At 36.6% G+C, this 13,428-nt stretch overlaps 2 protein-coding genes across 4 annotated transcripts in view; one reads left to right on the forward strand and one right to left on the reverse strand.

The window, feature by feature from the left end:
• Positions 1 to 5,878, reverse strand: part of macrod1 (mono-ADP ribosylhydrolase 1) — a 56,485-nt gene extending 50,607 nt beyond the window's left edge. Inside the window, exons 1-3 of the mRNA XM_039648805.2 lie at positions 5,274 to 5,878; positions 4,757 to 4,849; positions 4,466 to 4,576 (exon numbers count right to left, since the gene is read on the reverse strand). Coding sequence (XP_039504739.2) covers positions 4,466 to 4,576; positions 4,757 to 4,849; positions 5,274 to 5,691 — 622 coding nt within the window. The 5' untranslated portion in view covers positions 5,692 to 5,878. The remainder of the gene's footprint in view (positions 1 to 4,465; positions 4,577 to 4,756; positions 4,850 to 5,273) is intronic.
• Positions 5,879 to 7,086: 1,208 nt separating this feature from the next.
• Positions 7,087 to 13,421, forward strand: fermt3b (FERM domain containing kindlin 3b). 3 transcript variants are annotated; one of them, XM_039648999.2, is made up of 15 exons: positions 7,087 to 7,204; positions 7,802 to 7,953; positions 8,081 to 8,314; positions 8,399 to 8,515; positions 8,825 to 8,993; positions 9,080 to 9,182; positions 9,273 to 9,380; positions 9,489 to 9,617; positions 9,711 to 9,757; positions 9,853 to 9,977; positions 10,821 to 10,927; positions 11,227 to 11,442; positions 12,121 to 12,245; positions 12,630 to 12,771; positions 12,908 to 13,421. In XM_039648999.2, exons 2-15 carry the CDS (start codon positions 7,830 to 7,832, stop codon positions 13,085 to 13,087), a joined length of 1,926 nt encoding a protein of 641 aa, XP_039504933.2. In that variant the 5' UTR covers positions 7,087 to 7,204; positions 7,802 to 7,829; the 3' UTR covers positions 13,088 to 13,421. The 3 variants fall into 3 exon arrangements, with proteins under 3 accessions (XP_039504933.2, XP_039504934.2, XP_039504935.2); XM_039649000.2 differs by having other exon boundaries at positions 7,113 to 7,204; positions 7,826 to 7,953; XM_039649001.2 differs by having other exon boundaries at positions 7,113 to 7,204; positions 7,829 to 7,953.
• The last annotated feature ends 7 nt before the right edge of the window (positions 13,422 to 13,428 follow it).

Raw genomic sequence — 13,428 nt, forward strand, 5'->3', positions numbered from 1 at the left:
GGCTTTCTAGATTTTTCTGCTGTCAGTAAAAAGTAGACATTTAAAAAAACGAGTAGCCTTCAGCTCATTCACAGCAAAAATAAAATCCATCCCATTTCTTTTTCCTTTTCTCAATTTTTGAGAAATTAAAGGAAAACTCTTTGTTTCATTTTAATCTCTACAGCATGGCGTCACTCATATCTGGGATCGTTTCTGTATCTGTGTCTGAAATATCAGTCATCTGTCTCCGAATATTGACACTTGTCCTCATTTCCCAGAAGAATATGAATAAACATGAAGGGCAAAAGCAATTTCTTCCATGAGCAAACATGGTGCAGAAACACAATCTTCATCAAACAACACTTTTGATTATTTTTTGCGGATAATTTTTTTTTTTATTCATTCATTTAACCGACAAGGGCATGTGTTTTTTTCTCACAAACTCAATCACAATACACTATTCAAAATGTAATGCATCTTAATAAACCAATACACGACAGTATATCCTCTCCCACTAACTAGATGGATGGGTGGATTGACAGAGCGATGGATGGCTAGTGGCATAAAAAGGATGTTTATCCCTCCCTCCACCCCTGCTCTCGGAAGGACAGTTCTTAAGTGCTTGTGGATTTTATGTTTACGGTGTTTTATAGGGCAGATCCAGGAGCCAAGAGCAGTAAAATGTTGTGAGAGGGAGGAGAGAGAGGACAGGGGGTGGAGGCAATGTTATTGTAAATCCAATCTTTATTGAGAACAACAGACAAACAGTCCTCCCCACTCCAGCCCAACTCTCCATCACCACTGACTGATGAGATGAGTTCTCAAAGTTTCAAAGACTGTGCATTCGTACGTTTTTGCTCAGTTCGACTGTTCTTTAAATCTGACATTCATAAGTCTAGCAAAGACACGGGAGAACTACGACCCTCAACGTGGTTTAATTCAGCCCACAGGTCAATTATCCTGAAATTGTTTCATAATTCGATATAGCTCAGTAGCACCAAACGAGCATCCCCAAGCATTTAACATGGTCAGGTTTGCCAGATTCCCATCCACACCAAAACATTTAATCAGAGCTTCAAACCAGCAGAATTTGTCCAATATTTGGCTCAATTTGCCCAGCAACCATGAGTATGTTCTCTCCCTCACACTTTCCATTGTGAATGGTGCTATCAAACAGCATGTTGGAGATTATCGACCTCCATAGCTATTTTCTGTTCAAAGGAAAGTCACTGCTTGGTGCTAATTCCATCTCGGTGATAAACTTTAATAAAATACAGATCTGATTCCCATCCCTGCTCCTATAGTACCTCCAACATTCTGTCTCCCAGATCAAACACAACTGATTCAATTCATCTGCTCTTTAGTAAAGACTCCAAAACCAGAAAGGGTTACATTAAAACTTTACATGAACAAATTCAAAAACAAAATCAAATAGTGAACGGAGTGGCCCAATCAGTCACAGATACACTTCAGAAAATTGTGCATCATAGAATAAGTACATTACCTTCTCTCAGAACTAATCGAGAACAACATTGTATCTCAAACGTAATGTTATTCATCTATGTGAGCCATGAGCCAAAAAATCTTGCCCACCCCTGGTCTAGCAGCCTCCACAGCTGAAAAGCTACAGATAAACGGATTACAAATAATCACTGCACTGTAAAGTAAAGTAAAGGCATGATCACTTAATAGTAGGGCTGTCAAACGATTAGTCGCGATTAATCGCATCCAAAATAAAAGTTTTTGTTAAGTTTTTGTTTACATAATATATGCACGGTGTATAATTATTAATTATTATATATATATATATATATATATATATATATAAATAAACACACGCATGCATGTATATTTAAGAAAAAATATTATTTATATATGAAATATTTATTTTTTTAGATAATATAATTATATATAAATCTATATACAGTGTATACATGAAAATAAATATATACAAGCATGTGTGTGTATTTATATATATAAAATAATTATCCACAGTGCACCCACATATATTATGTAAACACAAACTTTTATTTTGGATGCGATTAATTGTGATAAATCGTTTGACAGCCCTACTTAATAGTATACACTTAATAATATAGGTAAGAGTGGATTTCATTGAATAGTTTTTCCACATAAGTTACTATGAAATCTAAACTTGCTCTTCTAATCCACCTTTTCTTGCAATGTGGAAGTAAGCTACTTTCTGTGAATCAGAGACTTCCCTCTCATTAGGCATTATAGGTAAAGAAGAAGTGAACGGTACAAGCAGTGTGTTTATAATTACGACAATACAATACGGTAAGAAATATCAATTTGCAATACCAAGCACCATAACAAAGGGGTTTCTACAGCTAAAAAAAGAACTAGAAGTAATAACGGGCTCCTCATCTGAAACTCCTCTTTTTTTTAACGGTTGATGTCACCAAGCCCTCTTATTTTTCAACCTGTCATAGGTAAAATCAATGCCTCTCTTTTTTCCATTTCACTCATTAATGTCACAATAAGTTGCAAATGCCACTTCAATATGTAGGTATATTACAAGTAAGTTACATTATACCCGCAAAATCTGCTAAAGCAACATGGTATAAAAAAAATGCCAGATACAAAAAGTGCGTGCTTACACTCAATTGGGTACTTTGGTAAGTGAGATGCATATACTTAGCAGTCCCGAGAAGTTCATTCCAACCTCCAAATTAATGACCACTGGACAGTCTGTTAATCCTCACGCTTTTACACCGAGACCTACGGCCATCCGATCAATGCGTCAACTGGGAGAGATGAATCAATGCCCTGTCAGACAAACTCCTCTATCTCTCTTAATGCTCACTCTCAGTCCTTTGCCTTTTCAGCTTCTTTTCCTCCTCGCCCACTTCCTTCCTTTCAACTCATGCATTGCATACCTGTTTAAATGAGCTCCATTAGGCCATCTAGCAGCAAGCGTCCTATGTGGCAATATGATTGCTAAAACATTAACCAGTCATTGCTTTGCTTTATGGCAGCTTAGAGGTGATGATGGAGAAATAATAAACCTGAGCACTCTACTAACCCTGTATGAATATGCTAATGTCAATATGCTAAATATCTGGAATACGCTGACTCTAATAGCTGTAGATTAATTATGAAATTGTTTTGTTCCCTGACCTACAACGGACCCGATTCAGGTTAGACGGCATATTTATTTGAACACAAATGAAAACAAGGCTGTGAGAGATGTACAGTCCTTATATCCCATCACATTTTACAGTCAATCTTTCGTAATGATGTACTTCAGTGTTGAACAACTGACACCAAGGCACACATTACGACAGTAAATCTGTCCCTCATATCTTTGTTTCTTTTGTGCAAAATTAAATATGGCTACTCTGACTAAAGTTTGCATGTTTTGCATTGGCGTAGAATACGCAAGGGCCGTAAATTCGTCCCCCACATTTTTTTTCAGGCAAGTGTCTTCACGTAGAAGTTTTAATAGGTCAATGAGAATAAATCTAGATTCAATTCAGGGTCAAGATAGTCTATGCATGACCAGACGTTTTATTCTTATCTAAAATGCGGCAATGTAAACATTATGGAGGGCTAAACACTCATGTAATGCATGTTTAATACTGGAAGACAGCTCTCTCACAGAAAGCCCACAACTGACTCGTAGAATTAATAACTTGTTTTTCCTGGAAATAATTTATATGATGTAAAATTGTCATTATTAAAATATAGGAATACATATTATAGAATATAAATAACTTTGATCTCTTAGCCAATAATAGCAAGAGATAAGACAAAATAAAACCTGTCAATTAGACAATTTTACCTTTTAATACACTAGTGACTAGGCATTTCTGTTTCCCTCACTTCTGGAAGGATGGCTACACCCCTGGTGTTTTTAGTCTGTCATCATAGTGCTTGACTTGTCTCTTTAGCTATTTAAAGGATGCAAATGTGAAGCTTGAAAGCTCCTGAAAGTCACTTAACTGCCAAGAACACACAAGCAAATGCAGATGAATGTTCCCAAACTCTCAGGTGTGTCTACAAAGGGACTGACTGTATCCTAGAGACAGAAAGTAAGCTCTACCTCCACATGATCTCTACTGATGAGGACCGCTGACAATTACTGTTCAACTTTATTAAAATAGTACCGGAAAAAGAGTGACGCGGCTGAAGAGAGGGTTTTTGTTGTTGTTCTCTATAAAAGTATTGAATGCATTTGCTCTCTAAACTCAAGTGGACATTTAGTGCTGAGAAAGGCTTATAGAGGAGAGTTAATTTTAGACAAAACAGGATTACAAACATCCAAGGACAATTATGCCAAATCTTCCTGCAGATTGTACATTTTCAACAAAAATGAAATAAAAAAAATGGCCAAAAAAAGGAAAAACATAAACATTTTTACAATAAACTGCTGAATCTGTTTTAAATTTATGACGACCAGGCACACAGACTAACACAAGCTGGTAAATGTAGACTATAATTTTTCCTGTACTTCGACTCTCACCTGCATTGGCAATCGAGTCGATCTCCAGTTTAGTGATGTCACCACTGAAGAGGGATATTTTCTTATTCAACTCTTCATTGACTTGGTACTGAGGCTTACAAGAGGAGTCACCTAAAGAGGAAGCAAACAGTGATGTTAACATATCAATTGTTTTACACAAAACAACCCCAATTTAGTCTACATCCACTTAAAAAAAACATATTCATCCTTCCAACACTTTCTGACAACAGACAGATCAAAACAAAGAGATTCACTTTTGCTATAATTATACATGATGAGTGTTTTGTTCACCTGATGGACTCCAGACAGGAATCTTCTCCAGAGGAATGAAGTCAACCCTGTACATTTCCCTCCTCTTCTCCTTATCCATGGAGCAAAGCTTATCTACAAAATAGAAATAATTTAAGTCAAATCATACCAAAATAAATGAATAACAAAAATGTTACGTTTTTATTTTGTTCACAAGTGAATAACTACATTATTAATTATTAGACGAGTAGCGTTAAAGTTTGTAAACAAACTTTGTTGTTGTCATGTCGAAGCCTTCTGATAGATAGATAGATAGATAGATAGATAGATAGATAGATAGATAGATAGATAGATAGATAGATAGATAGATAGATAGATAGATAGATAGATGTTGTGTCATTCTTGCGAATTAAGGTGGCTTAATCACTTCAGAAGATGGCGTTATAATATCATAATTAGGTTAGTTAAATTATATTTATTTCTGTTCCTCTGTTAATGAAGGTTAACAGAGACGGGTGAACGGGTGTGTGATATCAACACACTCCAGGGAGAGACTCACTCTTTGCCTCTTTCCAGTCACTGTTCTCCGAGTCCAGGTTCAGGCCGGGCCGCGCGCTCATAGCGTGTAGCGTGCTCGTGCGCAGAGACGCCAGCAACGCAGCCGAGACCCCCACGGCGCCTAGGACAAGCATGCGGGAGCGAAGTGGCTTAACGGCCCCTCCACTTTGCCAGTGGATAGACTTTGAGGCTGTGGAAACATTCTCCCACCTGCCTGCATTACGTAAGACCCCCTGGGAGGGTAGCACTTTGATACTTGCAGACCCTCTGCCTTCGCTGCCTAGTGCATGAAAGAAGCGATGTGCAAGTCTGCTGATGAAATTGAGATGACTCGGCCATCTGTTTTCAGTGCCGGGTATGAACCCAACACTCTTAGAAAGTGGAACTCGAGCTGCAAGTCTTGACATCTGAAACACCATGGTCTGGTCTGAGTTGACAGTTGACAGCTGGCAAATTAAACGTTTAAAGCCCGAATGACTCCCGCCTGCGCCTCGATTTTATCCTTCTTTCGATTTGAAGACGGTTGTAAGAAAGAGTTTATAAATTAAAAAGTGAAATTGAAAGTCAACTGTAGAGACAATTCAAGCAAATGGGACTGTACCAATATGTAGGGGTCCATGAGTTAATTCAAGCGCTTCTCGGCATGATGTCTATGCTTCTCGGTTTTTGGATTGTCCCGGATCAACATAATTTATCCTTTACTGACATCTAGCGGCAAGACGCTGTAAGCGCAATATTTAGTCTTGATGGTCCGCTAGAAATAATTTTGGTTTGACAAGTACCATTTTCAATGTCGTGATTTTAAAATAAACTTGATATAAATTAGGACATAAAGCAGTCTCAAAAGTTTGGAAACGTTATTATTTTTTTAATGTTTTTGAAAGAAGTCTATGCTCGTCCAGCCTGCAAAAATACAGGAAAAAACAAACATAAAAATTGTGAAATTTTATTACAATTTAAATAATGGTTTTCTATTTTAATATACTTTAAAATATAATTTATTACTGTCACACGATCCTTTAGAAAACATTCATTCAGCAAGGATGTAAAAAAGTGATGGTAAAATGTATATTGTTAAAATATTTCTATTTTGAATAAATGCTGAATGTTAAAATGCTGATTTCATACTCATAACACATCCTTGCTGAATAAAAGTATTAATTATCCAAGGTTTATATATATATATATATATATATATATATATATATACAGTATATATAATATATATAATAATAAACATTGATAATACAAATCAGCATAATAGAATGTGTGGCACTGAAGACTGCGTAATAGCTGATGAAAAGTCAGCTTTGTATCACAAAAATAAATTATATTTAAAGTATATTCAAATAGAAAACCATTATTTTAAATTGTAATAATATTTCACAATATTTCTGTTTTTCTGCATTTTTGATCAAATAAATGCAGGCTTAATGAGCAGAAGAGACTTAGAATAGTAATGTTTCCAAACTTTTGACCGTATAGGCCTACTGTGTGTACATATAATTTTTTTTTTTAAAAAGTACAAATATTGCATGCACTCTCTCAATTAATATGAGGTCTTATAAAACAGATTTATTTAAAGTGGAACTATAGAATTGAAATTCAACTGATCAAAATTATACATTTTACGTTGGAACATGTATAGAAGTGCTTTAGTTCTCCTTTTGTGTGTGTGTGTGTGTGAGAACAACCAGTGTGAAAAGAACATGGTCATGCAGTTCCGTTATACGGAAGCTGAGAAAAGAGGAACACCCTTTTTTGTCAGCTCTGACATACTCTAAAAACCACAACTGATTTTACACAGCAGAGGGGTCTTGCCCATATGAGTGTGTGTTTGCCTGTGTATCTCATAAAGGGACCTAACAGCTTTTAATTGGCTCCACAAAACGAAGACTCTGTCGGCAAATCCAAAGCACAGAAACAGAAAAGGTAACAAAACATTATTCAATATTTGACTCATATTTTGATCTGTAGACACTTTATTTCAGATCATTAACAAACAAGTAATCATTTTGAAAATATGAATAGTAATAATTTATAGTATAATACAGTATGAAACTGATTAAATTACATCTAACACATTTGATATTTACCCGACTAATGTTGCTGTTCCTAAGTCCATTTCAGTTTTCGGTTTCAGTGAACTATATTCAAATTTATCACACACACCCACACACAGACCAATACACCAAAACACCTTATAACATCCAATTGTGGTTTAGATGCTCGATTAAAAGAGGAAATGTGGTTCCATGTGATTCGTGTCGTGTGTAAAAGGGAAGTATCGTCCCCAGTAAACATAACTTGAACAAAATAGCATGATTACACTCACAAGGGATGAAGCATGTGCTGGTGATGTGTCCGTGACCATCAGTATGATCCTGCTAAACATGTGATGTATCATGCCTTTTAAAAGTTCCCATTTAGGTCTACGCTCAACACTGAAATAGAAGTATACAGTAAAGAAGTATGTGATATATAAGTACAGTATATAGCTTTTGTGTAATCAAACCTCATTGGTTCCAGCTTTTTTGGGGGGTCTCTTGGCAGCAGAATGGCAGCGTGGGACCTTACAGTCACAGTGGAGGATCTTGGACCGGACGCCCCACCTTTCAAAATCAGTGTGACCTCTGACCTGCACATTGGTGGAGTTATTCTCAAATTAGTTGAGCAGACCAGTGAGTTATATTCTAGATGCTTCAAAAATGGGCTATTATATTTGTTACTAAAAAGATATAATTTTGAAGGGTTCCTCAATCTTTATGTACCCCGTCGCCGTGAGATGTTCTTGGGTCTTATTTCTAGAGCTAAAGAAGGACTGGTCCGATCATGCCCTGTGGTGGGAGCAGAAGCAGCAGTGGTTGCTGCGGACCGGCTGGACACTGGACAAATGTGGGGTCCACGCAGACGCTCGCCTGGTCTTCATTCAACAGCACAAGCCTCTGCGACTGGGCTTGCCAAACGGGGCGACTCTGAAGTTGCGGGCCTGTTTCTCCAGTTCTGTGTTTCGCACTGTCGTGGGCATCTGCAGGGTTCTCAGTAAGTGAGCTTGGATCCAATGTCCCCTCTGTAAGCAATCTGTGTCAGGTGGCCATTTCCAAAATGAATCTTTCTCGCTCTCAGATATTCGTCACCCAGAGGAGCTCTCCTTGCTCCGTCCTGTTGAAGAAAAAAAGAAAAAGAAAGACAAAGATTCCTCAGAAGAGCTGTATGATCTTACAGATGTTCCTCTAACCGCAGGTACACAATACGTTTTTGTTACACTACCAATCAAAAGTTTGGGTTAAGCACATTTTTGTTTAATGTTTTTGAAACCTCTGATGTGGCAAGGCTACATTTATGTGAATAAAAATACAGTAAAACAGTAATAAAAGAAGAACAGCATTTATTTAAAGTAGACATTTTTTTAATATACACTTTTGATCAATTTAATTGCTAAATGAAAGTAAACAAAAGGCAACTTACTGACCCAAACTGGACTTGCATAGGCACAAATTTAGCAAGAATAATAAGTAGTTTTCATTTAGTCAAAGTTTTCTCTTGACGTAGGTTCTGTTCAAGCTCTGTACAATGGCATGCCGGCTCATTTTGCTGACTCTCCTAAGACTGAGGAGGTGTATAAAATGCTGTCGTTCAGTCTGCCCTCACCTGCTCCTGAAGCCATCGCTAAACTCTACCGGCCGGCCAGTGTGGTGGACAAAACACATATTCACACCAGGTACAGCTGAGAAACAAAGATACACATTAAAAGAAATAATATTCCACAATTCACCCTTAATATAAATGCTCCTCTGTTCCCCGGAGGTGGTTGGATTCATCTCGTTCACTAATGCAGCAGGGAATACAAGAGAATGACAGACTATGGCTTCGTTTCAAATACTACACTTTCCATGATATGGATCCCAAGGTAGAACTTTGGTTATGATATGTATATCCATTTTTTTCTAAGAGCCATGAAACTGAACGAAGTGGAAAATTGATTCTCTCTCTGTTATAGTATGATGTGGTGCGTTTGACGCAGTTGTATGAGCAAGCTCGCTGGGCGATTCTCTTGGAGGACATAGACTGTACAGAAGAGGAAATGATGCTGTTTGGAGCCCTGCAGGTACAAAACCAAAATAATACTGCCATAAAATTGATGTTAGCATTAGAAGGAATAAACACAAAATCGTTGGTAAGCAATAGCATTCTTACATCTACTTCTCTTATTCAGTACCACATAGGAAAATTGTCCTTGTCTCAGGACATGGTCTCTTCCAGTCAAGGGATGGATGACTTAGAGTCTGCCCTGAAATCCCTGGAGGTCAAGATGGTGGGAGACAGCAACAGCACAGACATGCTGGTGAGTAAATCTTCTTCACTTTAATAGAACAGCAACAAAGCGACATGGAGTGACAGATTCAGACATCAGTGAACATCTGATTTACTTTCACAGGACAATATGACTGCTCCAGAGCTGAATGACTATTTGAAAATATTTCGGTGAGGCTCTTTACTTTTACTTTAGGCTGTCAGTCCCATAAACATTTGAACTATGATTTTATGGTGATATGAAACTATGATTTTCCACACTGCAGGCCAAAGAGACTCACTCTAAAGGGTTACAAGCAGTACTGGTGCAACTTTCAGGACACATCAATCTCCTGTTATAAAAGCAAAGAGGACCGCTATGGAGAACCCATGCAACAACTGAACCTGAAAGGTCATTTATTTATTATAAATAAAATAATTAAAAAACATATTTTTTTTAATTGCACTTTTGCTACCTGAGAAACACCAATGAAAGTGATTGTGTGAACTGAACATACTGCAGTAGAAAAAGGGAACATAAAAACAATCTCATACAGTATATTTTAAAAAAAAAATTGCTGATCATTTACTCACCCCCATGTCATCCAAGATATCCATGTCATTCTTTCTTCAGTCGAAAAGAAATTAAGGTTTTTGATGAAAACATTCCTGCATTTTTCTCCATATAATGCACTTCAATGGGAACCAAACGGTTCAAGGTCCAAAAGACAGTTTCAGTGCAAACCGCAAACTGTTCAAAGGGCTTTAACGATTCCAGACGATGAATAAGGGTCTTATCAAGCGGAACGATGGCTCATTTAAAAAAAAAAAACTAAGTTTAAGTTTTATAAGTGCTCGCCTTGCTCTGTTCTGTGTGTTCGTGACTCTCCTGTTCGAACTCTTTTATCAAAATGAACAATTTTTTTTTCTAGTCATTTGGTTCTCTCAACGAACAAAATTAATGAATTGACTCTGAAAAAGATTCGTTCATTTTGATGAACGAGTTCTGACAGGAGAGTCACGAACACACAGAACAGAGCAAGGCGACTATTTGTGAACTACTCCTTTAATAAACTGAGGTCATTGTGTCTACAGTCAGATAAGTGCAGATACTTTACTTTACTGTGTGCAGCTCCCCACACTGTGCAGGTGCAACATGTGAATATGTTTTCACACCTCAGTGGAGGCTGAAACCTAAGCAGACTCATCAGTGTAATGAGACTGTGTTAACGGAAACTAATCTGCATGTCCCCAGGCTGTGAGATTGCCCCTGATGTCAGTGTAGCAGGCCAGAAGTTTTGTATCAAACTCCTCATTCCTGCACCAGAAGGCATGAATGAAATCTACTTGCGTTGTGAAAACGTACGTAACTGTCGTTACATTAATCTGTATTCAAAACTCTGTTAAAAAGTGTTTATCTTAATGTTTTGAAGGACATCTCTTCTGACTTGCTTAAAAATAAGCAAGGCTGCATTTATTTGATCATAAATACAGTAAAAACTGTTTTTTTATATGAATTTGAATATATTTTAAAATAAAATAAAAATCTGACAAAGCTGAATTTTTAGCTTTTTACTTTTGAATGGTAGTGTCCTTGCCGAGATTTTAACAATTTTTATTTGATTTATTTATTTTTATTCCCACCTACCCCATCCAATCAGGAGAAGCAGTATTCTCAATGGATGGCCGCCTGTAAGCTGGCGTCCAAAGGCCTGACATTATTGGATAGCTCCTATCAGAATGAAGTGAAGAACATCCAGACATTCCTTTCCATGCAGCGTTCCAATTCTTCAGCTCCTGCTGCACAAACTGATGACAGCATCAACACACACAGCCTCGTCTCACCAAGATACCAAAAGAAATACAAGCCCAAACAGGTAGAGTGACCATGAAAGGTGCTTGCCAGGCATTTGATGTTGTACAATACTGCAATATTTATTTCAGGTCATCTATTCAGTGTTTGTGTTACCTTTATATATATATATATATATATATATATATATATATATATATATACACTGTATACACATTCTAAAAAATGCTGGGTTGTTTTAACTCAATTTTGGGTCAAATATGGACAAACCCAGCCATTAAGTTACATTTTTAGATAGCATTTTGAATCCAAAATTTGGGTTTGCCCATATTTTACCCAAAATGGGGCTCCTCTGAGTGTGTATATATACATATATATATATATATATATATATATATATATATATATATATATATGAAGAGTTCAGATGCAAAAGCCTCTAAATGCCATTTGAAATTTTCTTCTAGAATGATAATTTTTATCAAGCTTGTATATTTAAGTTTAGTGATTTCACTTAAATGGCAATTCTAATTACCTATTAATTTTTATTTAAGTGAAATTACTGAACTTAAATATACAAGTTTGATAAAAATCATCATTAAAGAAGAAAATTTCAAATGGCATTTAGAGGCTTTTGCATCTGAACTCTTCATATATATATATATATATATATATATATATATATATAAACTATAGCCTATTTTGCACTCATTTTCACAACCTCACCTCTTGTTGTTTCCAGTTAACCCCTCGTATCCTGGAAGCCTTTCAGAATGTTGCCCAGCTTTCCTTGACTTCTGCCATTTTGAAGTTTCTGCAGATCTGGCAAGCTCTGCCTGACTTTGGAATTTCCTACTTCATGGTCAGGTGAACAGACTAACCTTACAGGCACAAAAAAGATGGTCAGCTATTGAAGTACATTTCAAACAAGCTTGTTGGATATTGAATATATATGATAGCATATATAAGAAAAAGTAGATATTACGGGTGTAACAGTATATCGTGCCACAATATATCGCAATACAAAAATGCTCGTGGATAGTCCCCCCAAAATAAAAATTACTGTGTGAGAAAAAATTCAAGTTTTAGTGTCAGTACTACATTGAACTACTATATAACATGACATGAGGTTACACCCCTAGTAGAAATGCAGTGGTAGGCTATGGTATAAAAAAAAAAAAAAAAAAGACTTATTTTATAATATAGAGATTTTATAAAAGTCTTCAGTTTCACAATTCAATAATTTTTCAGGTTTAAGGGCAGTCGTAAGGATGAAGTCATGGGCATCGCTAACAACCGTCTGATCCGTATAGACCTGGGAGTTGGAGATGTGGTGAAGACTTGGCGTTATAATAACATGAGACAGTGGAATGTTAATTGGGACATACGGCAGGTGGGTTTTAATCAAATTAATTAAAATAAATAAAGAAATATGTGACTCTGAAGAATGAAGTAGAGGTTCTCATATAGGCTAATACACTGACTTAGAAATTCAGTCTTTTAAATGATCAACACCTGTCTATTTTAAGGTTGCAATTGAATTCGACGGAAACATTAACATAGCATTCAGCTGTGTGAATGCAGACTGTAAGGTTGTGCACGAGTACATCGGAGGATACATTTTCTTGTCTACTCGCTCACGACAGCAAAGCGACACACTGAACGAGGAGCTCTTCCACAAACTCACCGGCGGCCACGAGGCTCTCTGAGCGCAAAGCAACAACTTACAGAGAAGAAAATCTCTGAAGCTACAAATGGAGGAAATTGATAAGAATTCTATGTTCGCACCGCTTAGCAACTGTCCCTTTGTTTTACTTTTACTGATCAACATATTAAGAATGCTGTCTAATAGTGAAGCATGTTTTCCACATCCTGTTACATAAGCACATCTATGATTCTGTATAAAATTATCTCACTTAATATATGACTGCCTAACTAAAATATAACTAAATGAATGCTTTATAACTTTGTAACTTTTTAAAAACTATCTAAAAACAATGAATTTTGGAATAAAACATGGTACCGCAGTGGTCATTATTAGAAGTGTGTC

The sequence above is a fragment of the Pimephales promelas genome, chromosome 9 (assembly GCF_988280905.1).
Source record: "Pimephales promelas chromosome 9, fPimPro1.hap1.1, whole genome shotgun sequence".
Taxonomy (NCBI): Eukaryota; Metazoa; Chordata; class Actinopteri; order Cypriniformes; family Leuciscidae; genus Pimephales; species Pimephales promelas.

Coding starts and splice junctions, on each gene's coding strand:
- fermt3b (XM_039648999.2), top strand. CDS start 7,830: ATGGCAGCGTGGGACCTTACAGTCACAGTGGAGGATCTTGGACCGGAC. Junction 8,516..8,824: donor AGATGTTCCTCTAACCGCAG/GTACACAATACG, acceptor CTCTTGACGTAG/GTTCTGTTCAAGCTCTGTAC. Junction 9,183..9,272: donor TCCATGATATGGATCCCAAG/GTAGAACTTTGG, acceptor TCTCTGTTATAG/TATGATGTGGTGCGTTTGAC.